The sequence below is a fragment of the Phaenicophaeus curvirostris genome, chromosome 1 (assembly GCF_032191515.1).
Source record: "Phaenicophaeus curvirostris isolate KB17595 chromosome 1, BPBGC_Pcur_1.0, whole genome shotgun sequence".
NCBI classification, from domain to species: Eukaryota; Metazoa; Chordata; class Aves; order Cuculiformes; family Cuculidae; genus Phaenicophaeus; species Phaenicophaeus curvirostris.
This window is the reverse complement of record NC_091392.1, coordinates 8,117,192-8,140,919: the sequence shown is the minus strand read 5'-3', so window position 1 is coordinate 8,140,919 and position 23,728 is coordinate 8,117,192. Positions and strand designations below refer to the sequence as shown.

General features: G+C 39.6%; 1 protein-coding gene across 4 annotated transcripts in view; it reads left to right on the top strand.

Moving 5' to 3' along the window:
• Nucleotides 1-20,447, top strand: part of GRM3 (glutamate metabotropic receptor 3) — a 105,428-nt gene extending 84,981 nt beyond the window's left edge. For 3 of the 4 annotated variants that reach the window (XM_069873784.1, XM_069873954.1, XM_069873868.1), the window contains 3 exons: nt 7,996-9,062; nt 14,213-14,387; nt 19,905-20,447. In XM_069873784.1, coding sequence (XP_069729885.1) covers nt 7,996-9,062; nt 14,213-14,387; nt 19,905-19,978 — 1,316 coding nt within the window. In that variant the 3' untranslated portion in view covers nt 19,979-20,447. Of the gene's footprint in view, nt 1-7,995; nt 9,063-14,212; nt 14,388-16,090; nt 16,232-19,904 lie in introns of those variants that run through there. The other variant, XM_069874036.1, reaches the window with a different exon arrangement.
• The last annotated feature ends 3,281 nt before the right edge of the window (nt 20,448-23,728 follow it).

The following is a 23,728-nucleotide window of genomic DNA, read 5'->3' as shown; positions in this document are numbered from 1 at the left end:
AAACTATGCTCCAAATACAGACACATTAATTAAGTTTAGCTTAAAGAAATATAGGGCACTCTTTTCAGGTACATATTATATCCACAAAGAAAACTGATCCTCTCTAGAATCTTACACCATAATATGTGTGAAACATTTACATTTCCAGCTGAACTCCAAATCTTCTTATTATGTCAGATGTGCCAAATACTATAACTGAGCCACATATGTCTCAGCCTAAAGGTTCCTGTGTATGTTTCACTTTACCATTATTTCTTTGTTCCAGCTCTGAATCATACTACAACTCCTTTTTTTTTTAACATAAATTGTTCAATAACTTTCAATTTCAGTTATTTCAAAAAGATGGTCTCCTTAGAATTCACTACTTATGGTTTTATTTTCCTACTGGAAATACAATTTCATTTTGCAAATTACCTCATTATTACCAATTTGAGGGGTGATGGCTGAGAGTTTTCAGTAGCTTCTTAACAAAAATAATGGCACAGAGTCATAAGATTTGTATTAGACTTCCCACATATCTGAAAAAAACAGAGAAGCTTTTGGCACAACATCTCTTTGCTGTATTTTTTCTTGCATCTTGATCAAACCTTCTGTTTCTAAACTGTATACTTTTTAAAAGAGAACAAAAAGCTTGCTGCAACCACTCTGCAAATGGGTAGTAATGAGACTGTTTGCAAAGTGAATTTGTGTTTCCAGGAGGAAATAAAAAACCTCATATATTGAACTCCAAGCAGAGCTGTTTCTTGAAAATAATGGAAGATCAAATTCCTTGAGCAAGTTTTCTGATGACCTAAAGAAGTGAACTTGTGCCTGAAAATTTGTGCACCTCTTCCATATATAGACTACTCTAATAAAAATACTGCCTTTCTTATGGGCTTGAATTTTTTTGAATCTTAGATCATCACAGCTACAGTATTACTACTACTAAATAATAGTATTGCATTATAAGTAATTAAATCTGTGTCAGCTAACCTGCATTGGGGGTGTCTTCAGATCAAGTCAATTAGGAATTAACAGCCGGAGGGTCTATTTCATGGTTCATTTGGTTCTGATCTCTAAGGACAAACTATCTAACTAAATTATTCAGAACAGTGTCTGGAAACACCTCTCTAATCCTCAAATCCCCATAGAGGAGCAAACGCTTTAACGAACTTCCCTTAGTATCTTGATAACATAACTACTCCTTCAGGAAGACATAGGACAAAAAAATGCTATTAGGTATTCAACACTCCCTCAGACATCAGCTACTGTATGCAATGTGGGACTGGAATTGGCACATTATGGAATGGTTCCTCCAAAATCAGAAAGATTCACCCCCCTGTGACGTGACTGAGTCCCTCACTTAGTCCAAAATTAATTTTAGCAAAATTAAAATGCAACTTCAACCTCTCTCAGCTGCACCCCACGGGTATTGAGAAGAGAGGGGTAAGGCATGACACCAGTTCCCAGTGCTGAGGTTAAATACGAATGTCCATCACCTGGAAATCTAAATGGGACACAGGGAACTCATAACCCTGGGGCTGACAGGAAGTCCCAGCTGAAATCTCAAACTCTGAAAGCTATTTTAGTGTTCTGCAACTGACAGGTAGCTTACCAGAGAGCATTTGTTTATTTTTCTCTGACCAGCATATCCCAAGAAATACCAAAGGCCAACCCAGAACTTATGGTTCCAGCTCCTGAGCTTTTGTGTTGTCACCCTAAGAGTGGCCATAATTCTTAAGAATGGGATTGGGTTCCCTCACTTCTGTTTACAAAATAACTAGTTGGTCTGCGGGAGGAGTCAGGCAGTTTAAGTCATGGTTTAATTTCCTTTGTAATTGCAAGTTGATTGCCAGTGTAAATTACCTTGCATGCATTTTAGCCCTTTGCCAGCCATTTCCTAAAGTGGATAATCTTAAATTAAAAGAGTGGTACAAATTGAAAGGCATTGCTAAGCTGGAATCTCACAAATCATTCATATAAATTATCAACTTAGTAGACTTACTAAAACAAGAAAAACATCTTGGATGTTTTCCATGATTGTTTAATTTATTTTAAAGTCGGACTTTAACCAAAACAACTTCCAGATTTTTTCTTAATTTCAGGGAATAAGTTTTGTATTTTTAAGAAACATGGCTAGAACTTTTACATGCTTTCTGTCTTCCATGCCTCAAATGGCTAACCCTTTAGGGAATCAGAAATGTCTGTTTTAATTCTTTAAATTTCCTTTAAAAATAAGAGTGATTTCTTCAGTTCCGTGATGAGGGGTTGTACCTTAGCAAACAGTTTATTCTCCTCAAGTCCTACAGACCACACATATGCCCATGGGCCACGCTAGCAAGATGAAAACACACACCTGAAAATGTAAAACATTGTGCTTGTGGCAAGTGTTTCACAGGAAAGGTAGCTAGGGACCTCTCTGTTCAGCCAGGCTAAGGAGAGACAAGCTGAATTAATGTCTCTAATCTTTCATCCTTTCTTTTTTTTCTTTTTGCCGGTGTCCACACTACTTTTCTCCTGGTTTGTTCTTTCTGACAGCTTGCAAGAGACATCCCTTCACACATATATTGCAGAGAGCTTGTTCAAGTTGCTACCACTTGGCGCTCCAGCTGTGAGCCTTCCTGTTGTAAAGACTGGTGATACTCATCTCACCTAATTTCAGATACATATGTGGCAGATATGTTTTAGCTAGTTAGTCTTATTATGATCAGCAGTAAAAAAACAGGTAGAGTTCAGCTGAGCTATCCTAGATGTATACTCCAAGGTGAACACAAGAAATACTCATTCTCTTTCGCAGAATGAAAGAAGAAAGACAGAAGCTTCAGATAACTAACTCATACACAGATACCTGTATGATAGATGTCTGCAACTAGACCAGGGGAAACATTTCTGTCTCTGTCTACTAGAAATGCTGTGGGGGTCTGTGACATGCTAAAATTCCCTGTAAGAAGCAATTTCCTAACCATATAGCTGAATGGGAAAATCTGCAGATACAGATAAGAACATTGCATTTGCAGAAGACTAATCTCATTCATTTCATTTCTTGAATGAGAAGCAACAATACTGCTTAAGGCCCAAACACATCTAGAGGCTAAATGTGACTACATGTCTCTGTGAAAACTGATATTTTAAGCCCATTCATTACTTACTAATTGTGGAGAGGTACAATTTAGAGACACTTCACTCTGAGCATTCCCTGTATCAACTTTTAAATTGCAAAATTACAATGTCGCTTCTGGAAGCAGTTAGACTCATAGTCGCTTCTGGAAGCAGTTGTGCAACCAGCTGTGTTATGCTGAGATAGAAGCAAGAATGGGTGCATCAGGTCCCCATTACTTAGTCCGAATGTTCAGCCAAGCAGAGATACATAAATTTGACCTCAGTATACCATATCTAGATAAAAATAAAAGAAAATGAAGAGATACATGCATTCTCAGGGTCCTTTGTGATACTTTTCAAGTTAAGGCATCACACACGCAGATGAGCCTGTTGGATAAACACGCCATATCCTGTTGTTATATTATTATTAAGGCTCTTCCTTGTAGTTCTTTAATAAGGTATTGCCCAGGACATGAAACAGGAAGGAGCAGGGTTCATTAAAAAAAAATAAACTGCATTTTTCCATTGCATAAACAAATGCCTTGTTTTTCAGTTTTAAGTCAGAAGTTTGCAGTTTTTGCAGCACCATCTAGTGAGACTAAAGAGGTTTTACTGAACTTTTCGGAAACTCCAGCCTTCTTCCTCTTTACACTTGCATTTCTTTTTAATCGTGATCTCCATATAGTTTATTGACTGAAAGTGTTTGGGCCCAATAAGCTGTTGAAGAAGGTGCCTTTGGTGCACACAATACTCCTTCTTACATTTCTTTCTAAGCACATGAAATCCCTGAGCTTTGCAAACTGCCGAGCTGAAAAACTGTAGAGCTTTCATCAAGCCTTGCTATTAATTAATTGCCTCCCAGCAAATGAGCTGTGCCTCTGATCTGCAGCTTGTTTTGAAAGAATACACTCTGCAAGCAAAGAACAGATGTGTGTTTTATTGGATATGAAGGATGATCTCAGATGGAAGCATGCCTGTCATCATTCCTATCTGGAAGCATCGCAGATAATATTTTCTATAAGACAACTTCTACACACTCAGCTCTGTGCCAGACACATGCAAAATGTATACAAAATACCTTCCCTGACCCAAAGACGTTGCTGGCAAACAAAATTCAGTCGGATTCCAAGCCAGTTAAGATGACGCTCATCCCTTCCTAGGCTGTCCTGTCCTTTTAAAGCTTCCCTATGCCTAATTAGGATTAAAACCGCTTTGTTTTCTTCATCTTCTCATTGCTGATTAAAAATTCCTGGAGTTTTCCACCCAGCTGAGCCAGTGTGAGGAATCAGAAGCATTTCAAAAAGTATTTCTCATACCACCTCTTAAAATCTTGGTTTTGGTCCATAAGAAAGTAAATCCCTCCTCCAACACTTGTCCGAATTCTTTCACGTCTCCAGGAGCTGCACATCACTGACATCAAAGATAATAAAGATTTCCCAATGTAAGTAAATACCTGCCTTTAACAGCACAGAAACATGTCCTTCAATGTTATGTGACTGCTGGAAAAGATGATCCCAGTTTGGGAATATGAATACAAAATTACATAACTCACAACATAAAAGCTGTGATGTTATTTTATGTTCTTATCCATGTCTGCTACTAAAACAGTTGTAAAACTACACAGTCTTTCCTCTTTTATCTGAAGCTGAAGGAGTTTATCCTCCACTTACACAATGGCAACCTTCTCCTTAGATAGGATTTCTTCAGTCACCTGATAGAGGCAGGTTGCCTGCATCATGACTCCATAGGTTTCTGTCTTCTGCACTCTGTATACCTGAGTGTTTCTCCTGTTTTAATAAATGTCACTGCTGTTGCATCTTCATTGCTGAACTGCTGCAAGCTGGAGCACAAAGCATCAGTGGTTTATCTTTCAGTCATTTCCAATAAACCTTTATTCCTTGATAAATTCTTTTACAGAATTTTTCTTGGAGAACTGCTTTGCATAAGAATAATTCATTTCATGAAGTGCAAGGGGAGGAGAAGATTCAAAGATTCAGCTCAAAGGAAACAAAATTATTATTGTCATTCAGATAACCCCTTAGCTAACAGCATGTGTAAGCCCAGAGAGTCTTGTCTCTCGTCTCCCAAGGGTCGAATCCAAAACAGCTTGTCTACAACCCTGAAAAACACCTTCCAGACACACCTCTTATAAAGATTATAGACTTATTCACAAAACTGAAATTTAACTGTGAAAGAATTCTCAGAGTGACTTAAGACATCACTGTTACTTCATCTCTGAGAAAATAATTTGCCAAAATGCAAAAATGATGCTTTTTAAGCTGGAACATAAAGTCTTGCTTTCATATGGTATTACTTTCTTGCCTAAAAGCATTTTATATTTATGATTATTATGAAATCATGTTTTCAGAAAAAAATGACACTTTGGAAGTGATCCTAAGGATCTAGAATATGTTGATAAATATCAGTTAAAATGCTTTAGTCATTTTATATGCAATCAATGGGTATATAAATTGCTGCCACCCAGTGGGCTCATTTGTAGGCTTTGGCTCACCATACTATAATTTAATACATCATTGTTTGGTTAAATGAATCCATCCTCTCCATCTGAAGGAGTATGATTTATTTTCCTCTATCAGCAGTTACGAAAAGTGTATTTTTCAGTCTGCAATATGTGGTTAACTTAAAAAATACTGTCCTACAAAAATATTTTCTTCTCATTCATAGTGTAGGAACAGACCCATGAAAGGCAATGTACACGTGACCTTCAAGTTAACTATATGTGGGATTACCTGCTTTACCCACCTGCAAAGTCTGAGGCAAATACCTTGTTCTATTTAAATGACAAATATTCTATCAAAACTAAGAAATTGTTTAACATGTTACCCAGGAGAAACCCTTTCCTGAAAAGTGCGGATATCTCTGACCTTCAGGCAACTTGCATTGGGGTACTCATGCCCTTGAATCTGTGCACTGGACAAAAGATAAGCTATGCAATCAGTTTGCAGATTGTCTTGCTTGCCAGCAGCTCCGGTGGTGCCAGCAAAAGTCACAGGCTCTGAGCACACCTCAGGAGCTGCCCCGTATAACACTGAAGTGAATAAATTGGCTCTTAAAACTGGGCTGCTGTGTTAACAGCTTCTACAATCTGTATAGTGTTCTGAATTATTAAATAAGACACCAGCAATGACAACACGTTATTGAAGAACTGTTAAGTGCTGCATTATGATTTCATTTTAATTCTGCTCCTGGATGAGAGACCTTGCATGCCTCGGCATGAAGAGGAGGAGGGAGAAAAGGGAAACTGTTTAATCTTCTTGTTGACCTATATTTTAAATTTCGCTACCTGTTTAATTTAGAGCACATTATTTCCAGGAGGACTGGCCATTTCAGGGAGTATTATGCTGCCCTGAATTTTTGTGCTCTCAGAGGTCTTGTTGGGCTATACAGCAGTACGACTAGATGTCACCAGTGAAGAAAAAGAGAAAATAATCCTTTTACACATTCTTGGGTTACCCAGACATAGTCTGTAATCCTGTAATCTGAGGCTGCCCATCGCTGTAGTTGACACAGGTGAGGTAGTAAAGCACAGGGGAGGACAGAGGGAAGAACAGACAGAGTCTTAGCTCAAACCCAGAAGAGACTATAGCTGGACATAAATTATCTTCCATCCTTGCCCTAAGATAAGAAGGAAATTGTGAAAGAAATGCCCTCCAAGTCCAGCACCTGAGGAGGTGCAGGTTATGCATCAACCCTCCAATCAGCATTTCTGTGCCAAAAACCACTGTCCCTTTTCCTGACCCTAGTGGGAGTATCACAAAATAAAGTAATGCTCTGCAGCAACAGAGCTGAAAGCATTTGGCCTCAGTGCTTTATAGAAGCTAAATTAATCTACTATGAGAAACCCAAAATATCTAGAGATTGAAATGGAGGACGATATTGCATCCTTATATGATATTGCTCATGCTCAGGAACAGCATGGGCACAGATGCAGGAAAAGAGATTTATTTCAGCAATGATAGTGGAACCTCTTCTGTAACCAAAGACTCTGGGGAATGAAATCACCTTTATTGCTCATGAGTGGCAAAAAAACCCTTTTGCTTCCTGCCTATAAAACTGCTCACCTTTGATGCTACAGCAAACGACCGATTGATCACATGGTAAATGCAATTTCCTCCTCCATTTTTAATGCATGAGCCTTAGCTGGAGGAAAAACAAAAACTCTCCAGAGCTTAACAGTTGGAAGTGTTACAGTACTGATTTCACAGATGGTCACAGATCCAGTTTATGCTTTTTTCATCTATTCCCCAAACAAAACATAGAACCAAAGTAGCACATGCTGGGAACCCCTGATCAGACAAGAAATACCAGAAACTGGTAAAACTGAAGCAAAATAGAAGTGATTCATAACTTCTTATAAACCAGGAAAAAGTGAAAAAGACATAGCAAGAAATTGTTTGGTGCTTCATAGTTACTTGTCCATCATCCTCAAAATTCAGCTGCTTTCCAGACTGTTGGCCTTCAAAGCTGATTTTTATTGATCTGACCATTTAAATTTCCTTACATCATTGTAGCCAAATTTTACCATATAATGCTGAGTGTCAGCTATAAGCTTTCTGTCTTTCAAGAGAAAATATGAAAGGTAGCAGTTGTGCATACTGGGAGAAATAATTGGAGAACGCATCTTTATGCAGGTAAAAACAGGTAAGGGCATTGTTAATCTAATATTACTCTCCACACCGGCAAACATAAGTCATGCAGTAAAGTGAAATAGGATTTATCATTTGAGTTCTTTTCTTTTTCCAAGTTGAAAAATGGGACAGATATAAACTCCTTGACTGACCAGTTGGAGCTTGCTTGGGATACTTCAAGTTGTCAGGTGTTTGTGCTTGCCAAAGGCATCAAAAAAGTCATCTGCAGCTTTGATAGTAACATTCTATATTTCTCGTTCTTTCACAGCTCCATTCAACCCTCCCAATGCTGCAGAGAGTATGGTCAAATTTGATGCCTATGGAGATGGGATAGGAAGATACAATGTGTTCAATTTCCAGTATACTGGAGGCAGATACTCCTATGTGAAGGTTGGTCACTGGGCAGAAACCTTATCACTTGAAGCAGACTCTATCCACTGGTCCAGGAACTCTGTCCCTGTCTCCCAGTGCAGTGACCCCTGTGCTCCCAATGAGATGAAGAACATGCAGCCAGGAGACGTCTGCTGCTGGATTTGTATTCCCTGTGAAACCTACGAATACCTGGCTGATGAATTTACCTGTGTGGACTGTGGGCCTGGAAAATGGCCCACAGCTGACCTGACTGGCTGTTACGACCTACCAGAAGACTACATCAAGTGGGAAGATGCTTGGGCAATAGGTCCTGTTACCATTGCATGCCTGGGCTTTATTTGTACTTTTATGGTCATTGCAGTGTTCATCAAGCACAACAACACCCCCCTGGTCAAAGCCTCTGGCCGTGAACTGTGCTACATATTGCTCTTTGGGGTCTTCCTGTCTTACAGCATGACTTTCTTCTTCATAGCCAAGCCTTCTCCAGCTATCTGCACCCTGCGTCGTTTGGGGCTAGGAAGTTCCTTTGCAGTTTGCTACTCCGCCCTTCTGACAAAAACAAACTGCATAGCCAGAATATTTGATGGTGTAAAGAATGGTGCTCAAAGGCCGAAGTTCATCAGCCCCAGCTCTCAGGTCTTCATCTGCCTGAGTCTCATTTTGGTACAGGTTGTGGTGGTGTCCGTGTGGCTCATCTTGGAGGCCCCTGGCACCAGGCGGTACACTCTTCCTGAGAAGAGAGAGACTGTCATATTGAAATGCAATGTCAAAGATTCCAGTATGTTAATCTCCTTAACATATGATGTAATCCTCGTAGTCTTATGCACTGTATATGCCTTCAAAACAAGGAAATGTCCAGAGAACTTCAATGAAGCCAAGTTTATCGGTTTCACAATGTACACAACGTGCATCATTTGGCTGGCCTTTCTCCCCATATTTTATGTGACATCCAGTGACTACAGAGTAAGTCTTTGGATATCTGTTTCCATAAATCATATACATCACTTCAGATGACCCTGTTGTCATTCACTAAAAGCTTCTTTCACTTCTTTTGTCCTCTGGATCCCTTGCAAACAAGCTCTGTTTCCATATTAATGTCCACCTAAGCCTATTACCAAACTTTAGCATATTTCTAAGCAAGATGATAAGGTGGTCTCATTTCAAACTGAACACATATCATTAGAGGCAGAAGGGCTTAGGACTATCATTCGGATTGTAATAGAGGCATAGCCTATGCATTAAGTATTCATATTGATACTGCACTATGTGAAGCCATAGTCCTAACAGAAAAACCTAGTAGATCACAAGCTAGAATGAGCCATAAGAGTTATCTGGTGAAGGTGGGCCTTAAACTAAAAACTGAACTAAATAGTCTCCTTCTGCAAAGGAATCTGCCACTCAAACACAGTATTTTCTTCCAAATGAAAAAGGTAAGGAAATAATTTCAGAATTTTCTATGAAATAAGTTATTTTCTTTTAAAAAAAAAAGGCATCTAACAAATATTATACTTGAATACAGAATTTTTTATTCTTTTTCTTCTTCATAAACAATAAAATACGTAACTCACTGACCAGAAAATATTGGTCAGCCTTTACCAACAAACTTGAAAAACAATGAACTGTTTAAATTGTCACATAGTGTTACAAAGCTTCAAGTTCAATAAAATCATATTTTTGGACAGAAGGAAATTGCCTCAGAAGAAGATTCAGATCTGCTCCACTGGAAATCTCACAGTTATTATGATGTGAGAATTGACTGTTGGAGTTGGCCCTTACAGCAGTTTGCAGCGAATTAGTTCAACTCTCTGCCCAGAAGAAAAGTAGATTAGCTTAGGGTGGTATTATTACCAGTACTATGTACATGGCATAGCATGTATTATACAACTGTGGAGCTAATAATGTCACTTAACATACTTTTGGTGTGACCACCCTGGAACACTATATTTAGTACTATTTTTCTCAGCTTAAGAACGGTACTGAAATCTCAAGAAAACAAGGGTAGATAACAAACAATGCAGTAAGACACACAGAGTGACAGTAAAAGAGCTAAATATATTCAGTCTAGACAAGAGAAAACCCAGGGAGACGTGATCACAGACTATAAATAATTTCAAGGCCACAAAAAGAGAGGAAGGGATTATTCGGTCTCAGAAGTTAGAATGACGAGTAATGGATTGAAGCTAATGAAGGAAAAGTTCAAGGAAGGCACTGGGGAACAGCTCCGGACACCCAAAGTAATCAGGAAGATAGACACAGAAGGAGGGTAAGATCAGTGCAGACAGTCACATCACTGGGCAGCACAGACACTAATGGTCAAGAGGAGCATGACTTGATTGCTCAAGCAGCGTTTTTCAGCCTTAGCTCCTGAATGGGATTTTCAAAACCACCTATAGACATTTAATTTAAGTACAAGGTTCCAAATAAGCCAACTCGAGTCCTATCAAATTGAAAAAGTTTTTAACACCTTTTTTGATACTTTTATGACATGTCAGGAAGCTCCTCACATTTTGAAAATCCTATCCTAGATCTCTGCACTTCTACGGTTCCTTTAGATGCCCATATTTAATTTACATGCAGTGTTACATGTTGACTCTGAATCAGCATGTGTCACTCTAATGTAGATCAATACTGATGTCATCACCAATAAACCACCTTAGAAACATAATAGTAGCAATTAAATTAAAATTCATGTTTACTGGCTTGAGATTTTTATCATTAAGCACAAGCACCACTTAGGACTTGCTCTTCTGAAAAACAAATGGAGAGCTCCTGGAAAGTCATCCAGATTTTTGGTCTTGACCCCACTGTAGTAGTTAAAGAACAAACAAAAAACATAGTTCAACATATTTTACATCCCTACCAGTACTGAAGCAGAAATGTCCCTGTATGAACACTGTATGGCAGGTGCCAGACAGCATGTTAGGTTTGCTGGCATGGCAAATTACTGTATGTCTTACAGATTCACCCACCAAATAACTCTGTTATTTGGTTAAGACTTTCTCTGCTGTGAGAAGGGCTTATGACCCCCGGTACATACATACTTTTCTCTGTTAATTAGGCTTGCTTATGTTGGCATGACCAGCTCTGTTCTCCCTGAATTGAATAAATTTTAACAGCAAAAGGAATTCTTGGGGAAGGGTTTACAGTGGTAATTGTACAGGTGGTGATTCAACTATGACATCAGCTGTGGGATTTTTCCACGCACAACCTGTCTTCACATAAACACCGAGGTTGGAAGGGATCTCTGGGAATTGTCTTGCTTAACCTCCTCTGCAGGGTCACCTAAACAGGTCACTTGGGGCTATGTCTATTCACGTTTTGAATACCTCCAAGGATCAAGACTCCACAATATCTTTGAGTAACCTGTACTGCTATTTGACCATCTTCACAGTTTTCTTATATTTAAACAGGATTTTCTGTATTCCAATTTGTGCCAGGTTCTTGTACCTGCAGAGCATTAGAGAAGATCCAGTCCACATTTTTCTCATCACAACTGATGCTATCAAGTTTGCTCACTTCCTCTCGTACCTCCTTAACGTGTCGCAACAGAAATAAGGTGGCAAAAGAAAAGGAAAACAACTCCTCCAGTCTCCATGACAGGCTTCAGGCATTCCTGGAGCCCCAAAAATGTGGAGCTGAATCCTCCCTCAGGAGCTTAGTCTGGGGTCTAGGATAACTGTCTGCTGCCAACTCTCCAGGACCAACTCTGTGCGTTACAACCTTACATGGGGAAAACTCTAACCCTAAGCCTGATGCTAAGGCGAACCCTAAGCCTAACCCTAACTCTAACGGCTCCATGTGGGTATTTTTCCCCACAAAGAGCTGTCCCACAGAGAGTTGGAGCACGGAGGTTTGTCTTGCAAAGAATTGTGCCCGCAGACAGTGTCCAGAATTGTGGACAGCTGGCTGTGAGGAGTTGTCCTTTACTGTTCATTCTGGCTCGATCCTGATATGCAAGGGATAGTTACCCCTGCAGGCACTGGGGACCATGCCCTGTGGCATCCCCCTTGCTCTGCCTGCAAACATAGCCTTCAGCAAAGATTCTAGCCCTTTCCTGTACATATTTCTGCATGCTGCTGAACCTGTTGGCTTCTCCGTACCTACAGTGGAATCTCTCCCGCACCTGCAACAAGAGTGCCCAACCTTACTTAACCAGGAGTCAGCTCAGACAAATGCTCCAAGCTTGTCAAGAACAGCTGACAGAGCTTCTTAGAAGCTGCTGGAGGTTGCTAGAACTAACAGCCTGCTGCAGGAATCCTCTACCAGCAGCGGCAAAGCACCCTGGTGTTCCTTGAATTGTTCCCAAGAGTCCTCCAATAATCCCAGAAGTTGTTCCCAGAAGGTACAGAAGATCCCAAAGCAGAAGCCAGGAGTTGCTCTACAAACTGCTCATTTTAGTGTCTGACTCTGTTTGCCCCACTATCAAAAGTTTAACGGGGAGCTGCTGAACAGATAGATTTCTCTGATGCCATTGATTTTCATGCAGAGGTCTACATTGATTTCAGAATCAAAGATACACTGAAACGTGATATGATTTAAGAAGCACACATAACACAAATTCACAGCAGGCCCATTATCTAGCACAATTAAGGGAATTTTCAATTTGATCACCTTAGACAAAAGCTTAAGAAATGCAACAAGAACATAGGAAGGGAAAAGTCTGGATGTTAAAGTGGTTATAATAAAATCAGGTGTCAAAAGTTCCTACTGTTTAGACAAGTTCTTCCCATGTTTTCTTTAGGGGTAATTCTGGCTCGAAAAGCTTGCCCTCCTGCTAGTCATTCCTGCCTGGAATACTAGTAGGGTTGCCTCCATTCTGTCAGCACACTGGTGCCTGTGAGGCCAGATTACACACTGAACTGCTGAAGTGATCTAGGTTAAAAGGAAAGCTGTGGGATGAGGCTATTTTTAACCCAAGTAATTTCGTTGATTGAGTGTACAATTGTGCCAGCACAGCTGAACTGCTTTCAAAGGCACAAGCCCTAGCAGAGCAGGGTGGGAAAGCAAGCCTTGTTAGTGAAGAGAATTTACCTTGAAACTACTGCTTTAATTTAATCTTGTTTTATAAGAAAAATCCCAGTCCCGTTTGATCTGTAAAGACAGTGCCCAGGTCAAGACCCACACAGAACTGATTCCATAACCCTATGGATGAAGTGCGGAGAGGTGAAGGAGAAAGCTCAGCTGGAAACATTAAGGTGTCCCTTTTTCAAGCTGTCCCTGCAGAGTTTTTCTTGTTGTTCAACCTATGAGAGCTGAGTATCTTTTGATAGTGCTTGCCGAATCTTCCTTGGGTACAGAGTTATTATTAATTATATGATCACATTCATTACACTCTCTGTTGACAAAGCACTTGTTGCTCAAAATATATGTATGTATATAAAGCAACAAAGTCCATTCCCTACTTCATTTTTCATTTTGCACCAATTATTTCTGACAAGAAGATATAAGAATCATTCCCACAGAAGAAATCTAATCTCAAAGGACTACAGGAGTGTAACTAAGAAAAAATGAGGCATGGTTGTATAATCATTCAACTTAAGTTGTAGAGTTTAAAGAAGTTTAATTCAACATTTTAATTAAGGAATGTGCTTGGAAGAAAAGAATATAAAATGAAAATGAGGCAGTACACTGGCAACTAGTTATACCATTGAACAAAAAGGAAGAAAGACAGTGTCATCAAAGTCACACTAAGGGATGCCCTAAGGTAGCTACTCTAAAATCCTACAGCCTTACAAACAATTCATTTCTCAGACCAAAAACTTCTGGGTTTGCAACCCAGTCGTTGTATGACGGGTGTTACAGTCAACTTCATGATCAATTTAGGACTCGAGGACATGAAGGATGAGAGAAAGAGAGCAGAACTACCATACTTTCACTAAACTGAGGGAGAACACATTCAGTCAAGCTTCCCCTGATATGCAGAGACACAGAGCACCATCAGCACCATGCATCTCACTCATATAAACATAGGACTGTGAAAGATAAGGCTACAACAGACATTGTGCAAACCCCCAGGTCTCTGATTCTTGTTGTTGTATGATAACTCTTCTAATATTCTGCATTTCAGATCTTTCTATACTGAAACACAGCACTTCATGCCCATTCTCTCCTAGGTGCAAACCACCACTATGTGCATCTCTGTGAGTCTGAGCGGCTTTGTTGTGCTGGGCTGCTTGTTCGCGCCCAAGGTGCACATCATCCTCTTCCAGCCCCAGAAGAACGTGGTCACTCACAGACTCCATCTCAACAGGTTCAGTGTCAGTGGGACCGGGACCACTTACTCCCAATGTAAGTAATAAAGCTGCCACCTTTCTATAACGATGTGGGATTGCAGTGAATTTGGATAAAGACAAGATGGGGGTTTTTTCCAGCAACAGAAAGACATTTATAGGTTGGGCTGTATACCCCATGAAAGCATCACTTCATTTGTGTCTGGAGAGAAAAACTCATCACCCTCCCAAGGGAATCAGAGCCTGCTTTGAAGATTGCTGAAGTCAGCAGAAAGCTTTCAGCAGGTTCTGACTCCATTCCACGGCACAAAGCAAGCAGAGCCTGTCACTCACTGTCACTCCCACAGAAGCGACAGGAACAGATTGCCCTGGAGTATTCCTGTCAAAATGACAAGCAAACAGGACCCGGGCCACAACACAGCGTGCTCTCAAGAGCTCTTATTGCCTGCATTATAAGGAAAGGTTCCATGTCTGCAGCAAATGCATACAAGGGATGGCATAAACTGTATCTGTGCAGAGTGTGAGCAAAACCCTTTGTAAGATCCACAGCCGGGAGAAGTAATAAGTGCTCTATTGCAAGGGCAGCTCATCTGCTCTGCCTCCCTCCTCTTCTTCATCTTCAGCCTCTTCATTTCAACCAGATGAATATGTATGATTTTGATTTGAGTTTGTTACTCCTCTTCTGGGTGAGGTGATTAGAGATTTGGAGGGAGGGAGAGGTAAAATAAAAAGATAGCTCACCTGTATTTTTGGGGTTCTTTTTCTTGTCAAGCTTAGCTAGTCAAGGATGGAAGCACATAGCATCTTTTTCCTTGAGCTCCGCAGACAGCATGTCTAACCTGGAAAGCTAATTGGAAAAGCTCACTGCAACTAGAAAGTGGCAAAGAACAAAAAAATAGAGGCAAGAGGGGGCACAAAGCAAGGCTTGTCATCAATTTCACATTAACCTAACCTCAGGATTTTGAGTATTACCTATATTTCAAAATTGTCTAGGAACCTTTGGTGCTTCAAATTTCAGACAGAATGTGGAAAGAACTTGGGACCCTGGTGTGTACTGCATTTGGTGTGTACTGCATTTGCAGGGATTAGCCTCAGCTGTCTCTGGTTCTCCCACCTCAAACCATAGTACATCATGAAGCCCAGGGTCCCTTAACAAGAAAACAGTCATGTGGCTTTATGTCACACTTCTCATCAGTGTTAGAGCGTCCAGCCCTGAAAACAGAACCCAAAATCTCCTTGTTGCTTTGCAAAATTAAAACCAAGAGAGTTGGGATGGTCGTAAGTGCCTGAAGTGCTGAGCACTCTCAAAAGGACTTGATTTGCAAGACCAGTGGATTCCCAATAACCTTTAAAGGTTTGGTCCCTTGATGAAATGGTAAGTCCCATGAGATCATTTTCATCCCTTGTGAATTCTCTATTAGTTTCACCAAGTTTTTTAATTTTCTCATACTAGAGAATCAGCTTAGAAATCAACTTGATTAATGGATACTTTTGTACAGGACTGCACTTTGGAATTTGATATTTTTATTATAACAGCTGGATAATACACGTGTGTGCAAGCATACATGCAAATGAAAGACAAATCTTCACATTAAAAGCCTACTTTTTCTGGTTTGTGAATAGCTTTAAGACATGACATAAAGCATAAAAATCCAGATTCATAATCTCTTGCTATTTCATTGTTTAGAGAGGTGGCTGCAGTCATTTACTTCTCCTGCGTACAACAAATTGAGGATGTGATGCTCGTCTTTGTCTTTTCAGACCATGGCAAGACATGGGCCTGGAAATAGGAGTCCATCACATACAATAGGAAAAGCCCTATAGTTTCCACCTAGTGCAATTATTTGGGAAAATAACACTGAAAATTCATTTTCAATCACAGCACCACTATTTTTAAGAAGGGAAAATTTTCTCTTAGTTCTTTCCATTTATTTTTACATTATTTTAAATAAAATTTAATTTATTTTTTTAATTGTTTTGTCACTTATATACCTCCAAAAAAAAAAAAAGATTGTCATCCAAATAGATTCTAATCCATGTCTAAAATATACCTCTCATCAGTCTCAGGGGTGTCTGCTTGTTTTTATTTTGGTCTTGATGGTTTTCATTAGTCAAAAACCATTTAATTTGAGATTGATCAAAATTCACTCCAGGGCATTCCTATAAGAGCAGCATCTGAAAAGCCAGCTCTTGTTCATTATCAGAGCTTTAGAGGATGGGAATACCCAAGTTGCTATAATGGGTGGTGTGTTTCCCTTCTCCAAGGATTCCCATGGCATCTCAGGGCTGCCGCTACCTTTTCACTCATCAGTCATTAATGGCATGAGCATACCAGGTCATGAACAGCAAATAACTCACAGACAATTTTTAACACAATTCCTTGAACTGTAAAACACTAAGAAAAGGTAAGCGATACTCATGATGCTCTTGAGTAGTATTAAGTATAAGCTCTAAATGTATATTGCAATTACATCCCTAAATTGAGCAGTGTAGGGAGGGCCTGAGTCAATGGTCACCCATATAAGCTGCAGTGCAGTAAAGGTCACAAGAGCTAAACTGTAGTCATCTGAATGCAGCTTTTCCTACTTGCTCTGCAGAAAGCAAGTAAAAATGAATTCTTGACTGATATGTGACGAAACTTATTTTAGAAGCACTGAGCTTTTTCATTTTGGCACCTGAAGTCTGGACTAAAATAGAATATGAATTTCAGGTGAAGAGAGGCAGGATGAGGAAACTACGTGAGCTGGTACTACAGAAAGGATGGGGGGCTAGAATCAACACATCAGGGAGAGTGAATGGACTCGGGAATGGACAGTACTACATTCCAAGTTTTCCTTCTCTTCCGAGAGTGTTCTTCTCTCTAGGAGACACCTCTACTGTCTATAGAGTTTTCCCTGTACCATCCTCTAGAAACCCTCTGTTCCCTCCCAAAGGAGTCATGGACAGATCACCGGCTGTCTTTCTGTGTCTGATATCAGGACGTTCATTGGGCACTGGCAGAGGCTGCCCAGGGAGGGGGTTGAGTCACTTTCCCTGGAGGGGTTTAAGGGACGGGTGGACGAGGCGCTGAGGGACATGGTTTAGTGATTGACCGGAATGGTTGGACTCAATGATCCGGTGGGTCTTTTCCAACCTGTTGATTCTATTATTCTATGATTCTATATGTATACTAGGTATTTGAAATGTTTTGAAATGTATAAATGTGCCTGTTTCTGACTTTGTAAGCATGCTGCAAGGTGCCTACAGCAGTGCTAGGCTCTTGCGTCTTACCTCTGGTTCTTTGCCTTGGATTATCTAAGCGAAATAAAGAAAAGCCAGGAAAGAGGAGATAAAAAGCATGAACTGCAGCTAAATCAAGACTTCTGGTCATGTCACGCATTTTCCCTTGGCCTCAGTGCAAGGCAAAATGGAAATGAAGGGTATGTAGCAGGTCCAGCAATATTTCAGGAAAGCCCTTGGCTGCTACTGTAAGACAAAATGTGAAACTCAGAATCCTGAAGGGCCCGTAATTAACATTGCCAAGGTCTGTAAGGAAAAGTAAGATCTTTTGTTCAGTCTCAGGGAGAGCTGGATACTCGGTGTGAACACTTTACTCCACCCAGCAGAGTTAATAACTGCCTCCCAGCACTTTAAGTGAGGTACGTGCTGTGAAGGAAGCCTGGCAACTGAAAAGCAAGGCCACTTGTTTGTCGCCTACCACCAGACTTCTCTTTCCAACTTTGACATCCTCCCGATCCACTTACTGCAGTATTTGAGCTATTCATACTCTTCAATATGTTGGACTTTAAAAAAACCCTGAAGCTAAAAATGTTCTGGGTGGGTGACTGATGTTCACAGCAACAAAATGCTTCAGCCTATAGTCATACTGCAGTAGAACAGGGATTTGAATCAGGCCTCCTAAGCAGCATTGATTTTTCTATTTGCCGACAATAAATAGAATGAAAAATGATAAACATTTCAGGTCAATGTGCTGCCATATTATACTCACTTCAAAACTAAATATAAAACTAAACATAAAACCTGATGGTTAATATTCACAAAATCATAGACGTTATGCCCTATGCCAAACGATTGCTTTCATATGTATGACTCACAACACATATCCAGGTTGTGAGAGGTCAAGCTCCATCTACCCACTTAAGAACAAGGTATCATTCTTGGCTCACCAGTTTATCAGGAATGTGTCCTGCCCTCTAAGAAGTAGGTTAGTCCAATAGGTGCCTCAAAATTTCTCTTGTTATCATAGTTCGGTGTTCCATTTATATTTATTCAGTCAGTGAAATAATTAGAAATAGTAGCTAATTTGATAAAAGTATATCTGTTGCAAAAATGATGCTGAACATCTTTAGAGAACCTCTGCAAGTGAGTCTGCAAGTGAGACTGTAGCCAGCACCAGTTTTGGAAGACTAAGCATGCCCTTGTCAGCTCCATAAATTGCTTTTTACACTGGGTGATTGAGTTTACTAAATCATTGCTTGCTGTGTGTTTTCTTTGATGAAGGCATCACATTTCTCTGGGTCACTGTTATCATTAACCTAATGTATCTTTCAAAAAACAGCTTTATGGTGCTGTGAGCAGAGATGTCACAGAGTATCTGAAAACACATTCCAGATGCCCAACGGATAATTTTAACAAAGAAGGACAAACCAGCTTTCTTTTAAATTAAAATCCACAAAGCTTTAGCTGAATGATAATATATCCTACAGTCAAAATGCAAATACATTTAGAAACAGATTCTGATACTCGGTTTCTATTGTCATCTTGTATCACTGAAGCAAGTAAAACCTGATGAATAAAATAATAGGCAATATAGACAAGGGTATCAGAATCTGTCCCTCCCCCATGGATGCATATTGAATGCTGATCCAGAGCTCCTAGAAATGAAGGGTATTATGACCAGAAAATATTCAGCAATCAGGTGATGAATAATCTTGTATTAAAATTGTTATTCAAACAGTTCTTCACTCCATCCAACACGTGCATAGAGGAGGGTTTGAGTTTTTTGTTTGTTTGTTTTTAATGAAAAAGTAGATCATCTCAGTTCTAGTGTGCAGAGGTGGATTCTTTCCTGGATTTCAAAATGCATGATTTATTTCAGGAATGCCCATTCCAGTTATGTGAAAGCTTGAAGCACTTCTTGCTAATAAAACACAAAAATCCAAAGGTTCACTTTTTATTCTGCAGACATCTCTTAGCACCATTCTGACTATATGAATTCACACTACCAAGCAAAGTGCTATAAAGTGAGACCCGGTGCCCCAGAATCATCAGAAAGCCTTAATGTATTTTATCCAGACACTTCTTAGAGCTTAGTCACCCAAAGTGCTCTCAACAGTCAGCAAAGAGTATCCAGGTTCCTCCAGAGGATGCTTCAGCCTCAGATCTATATTGCCTTGTAAATGTGCAAGCAGTGCCTCCAACAGCCCTAATGCTGTAGTCACATATAGCAACTTTTCATTGGGTGTCTCAGTTAAATTGGGAGAGGTGAGCTAGTCCAATATAAATTCTAACCCTGTACATTGTAATTTTCGTCTGCCCCAAAGCCAGTTGATTTTCCCCTCTCTTTCTCTTTCAGCATCTGCCAGTATGTATGTACCGACCGTCTGCAATGGAAGGGAAGTTCTGGACTCCACCACTTCATCTCTGTGATTGTGACTTGCAGTTCAGTTCTTGAGTTTTTAGACTGTTAGGCAAAATTTTGCACATGTTGTGCACTCCAGAAAACATCAGAAAACAAAAGAAATCAAAACAAAACTAGTACCTTTTTTTAGAAACAGTGTAATAAATTATTTTTGAGGATTGTACAGTATATAGTGATGTTCTGGAACTTTTTAGACTGATTTTAGCCCTTCTGTTGTTAATGGTTGTAAGGGACATGTAAATAACCATGGTTCACAATGTGCATAGTCCTGCAGTAAGGGAGTGATTTGTTGCAAGCACAGCTGCAATGTTAGGTGACTTCTTTCCTACGAAATTTTTTTGTAGCTCCTTGTTGTAATTAACTTAGACTGCATTTCTATGTTGTATATTACAGTTACCTTAAGTGTAACAGATGGTTTTCTCAGCACAAAACAGCAGTATTAATGTAAAGGCACCAATAATAAAAAGATAAAAGTTTTTCAGCATAGTTTGATTTTTGTTTCTTACTCCCTTAAGGTCATCACATTTCTCTGGACACCAGGATAGGTAAAAAGGATAAAAAGCCTGTAGCACTAGTGTGGGTGCAAGTGTATCTGTCCATGGGTCTGTGCTTCTGTTACAAAATCCATATGACGCTGTGTGTGCTTACTGATGAACGCTTTGCCAAGGTCTAGTAAAAATTTCCCCTCCTTAAAAAAAAAAAAGCACATTGTTAAAGCATCTCAAGTGCTCCTTTTATTATTAAATTGCAGTGTAATTTTCAAAAGTGAAAATACCTAATTGCACCTCAATGAGACACTAGCAAAACAATTTTGATCCTAGTTTCACTCATTTGGCATGACTTAATGCTGTCATGCACACAATAGATTGGTAGCATATAAAAAAACCAAAGACATTTTATATCAGGTTCGCAAAGAGAAGAAAGAAAATCAGTTATAAAATTAGATAAGACTGTTCCATACCTCCAGCCAGAACAAAGCTCATTCAGTTTATCTGCATCAACAGTGTCATGAAAGGTAATTGGAACACCTCAGAAACAGACAAAAAAAAAAGTCAAAAAAAGAGAAATCCAGGAGACATTTACACACATCTCTGGGATGACCTTTGCATTCAAACCAAATTATTCAAGACACACACTTAGACAGCTGCAAAATAACTTTAAAATCTGGCTTTTATAACTTCACTATTAAGGCAGCCCTCACTCTATTGAAACAATCTGAAATCCTCCTTTCTGCCCAGTAAGTCACTAAAGAAACAAACACACCTTTGATTAATGTGTCTGGGCATATTTACCTAAGGGCTTGTTCCCACTGATCTCATTCCTGTTGAGGTCAACAGCAAAATTCTCATTGACTTCAAAAGCAACACCACTGAGGCTTGAAAGGCAGGCACAGATATACATATTGTTGGATGTACAAATTCTCTGGAGTCCAGTTCTCCTGCACTTGCAGATGTTTTTACACATTTCTGGAATGGTGCAAGTCCTTACGGCTGAACTTGGAAAGGAAGTAGCTGTTACTTTGAATGCAAAAATTAAAGATTCAGGTTCATAAAATTCCATCCACAGATAGGTGCCTATTTTTTTTGACGTCCACATGTCCATCAGCAAAGACCTGTTGATGTCTACACTTCTGCAACTAGCTACACAGGGAGCTATTTAAGTTTCTGCATGGTGGATCTGTCTAGTCCAAAAATCCTGATGATTTTCTCCAAACCAGGCATTGCTTAGCCCACACTACATACAGAGCCCTGCATACAGGTTCTTTCTCTCCACATACCCTGGAGAGCCTTATGTTTTGGGCTTGATTTACACAGGGTCAAGCTTTAACAGGCTGACAGTCTTGCTTTCTAAATCAAGACCCCTTAAGGCATCTCAAGTTGGGCAGCTACATTCATTTGACTTTTCTATGTTCTCTTGTCCATTAAGAGGCTTTTCACAGTAAGCTAAAAGGTCAGAATATCTGACCATACTGATGTCCTTGCATCTGCATTATCTGCAGGGAGCTCTTAAAAATGCCTATGTCAATGAGAATGTTTTCTCAGTTTTTATGGACAGTATCAGTCAGGGTCGGGTCCACCTTACCTAACATTCATTAGTATAAACATATATGAGATGAACAACTTCTTCTGCCTTCATACTCAGTGAAGTAAGCACAATTCTCGTAGCTTCTCCCAGACTGCTACTTTAAGCTGAGATGAGTCTTTTTAAACAAATGCTAGCACAGCTTGTTCAGGTTACAAAGTTTGCACTGAAAATAAAAGGTTTGTGTGAGATGAATTCCACCCCTAGAACCTAAATTGGCATTACAGAAGCTAATTCATTGCAGAAGGATCTTATGGTCCTGGAGTTTTTATTTATTTCAATAGCACTATTGAGAAAATGATGCAACTTCTTTGTCTGACCATCATTTGTTATGAACACTTAGGTAGTTTGAAAGCTACTTGTATATGAGTTTTTCATACAAAAATACTCCACAGGGAGCTCTGGAATTGCAGCCCCATCAAATGTTCGCAATATTCTTATATTTTACTTGGTTTTGTCTTGAAAGCTTTTCACTACTTTCCACTGGATGCAGATTCCAGGGATTTTCCAGGGATGCAGATAATCTCCTATTACCTGATGATTCAAGTAACACAGTATCAAAACACAGCAAAACAAAAAGGAAAATGTCAAAGTCTGGCAGAGGCTTTGCACGCCATACTGGCATGAAAATTCTCTTGAGACACAGATTTATTTTTTCTCCTATAGTCTCACATCATTCTTTTAGTTCCTGTATTTAAAACAGTTTACAGGTTTTGTTCCCATTTGTGTAAAACTTGGCTTCAGAGTATAAACCTCTTCTGATCCCTTTATTGCTCCCATCACATATAAAGATTTGAGTAATTCACCTCAAAACACAGTAGGTGCCGTCACATTTCTTCGCGTGGTGGAGAGTAGTCCAAGTATCTTGGCTGTAAGCCTGAAGAGTTGTCACACTACTCTGAGCCCTGCATGCAGCCAGCTGGGGAAATTCATAGAATCATAGAATATTCTGGGTTGGAAGGAACTTTAAAGGTCATCTAGTCCAACCTCCTTACAATAAGCAGGGACATCAACTATATTAGGTTGTTCAGAGCCCTGTCCAACCTGGAGGCTGTAGAAAAGTTCAGGGTTTCATTTAGAAGCCATAAACTCAGAGTATCTCAGCTCTCCAGAACAAGAGTGCAGAAAAGATTGTGAAAAACTTACGACTTTTTATTCATTGGCTGAGAAGAAAAATAGGACTCAAAAAAATCATCACAGGTCAATCTGAAGTAAACGAGGTTTGGGGGATTTTTTGTCTTTGGTTTTGGTTTATGTTTCTTTGTTTTTGTAGGAGAAGTGTTTCTTTTTTTAAGTCTTGGGTAAAATTTTAAAACAAAATCAATATATACTGTGGCAAAATGAAACATTTTATTTTGTGATCAAGTGGTCGTTTTTCCTAAATTAATTGAACACAACTGGTTTCAGTCATAGCCAAATAAATTTCAAAAGGAATTCTCTTTTCAAAACATATTTTAAAAAATGTCATGCTCTACCAGAGCAAAACAAATCCCCCAGATCACTGAAAAGTGTCCCAAAATGTCACAGCAATCCTTCACCCAATTAGTATACGTAGAGTAAGCGAGACTGAAATAAACCCTTAACTCATCTCCAAGTGCAGTCTGATGTCTCTGACATCATCACCTGCTCATTAATGCCAGCAGACTGCAAGATGAAAGGCAGAAGCTGTTTATCCA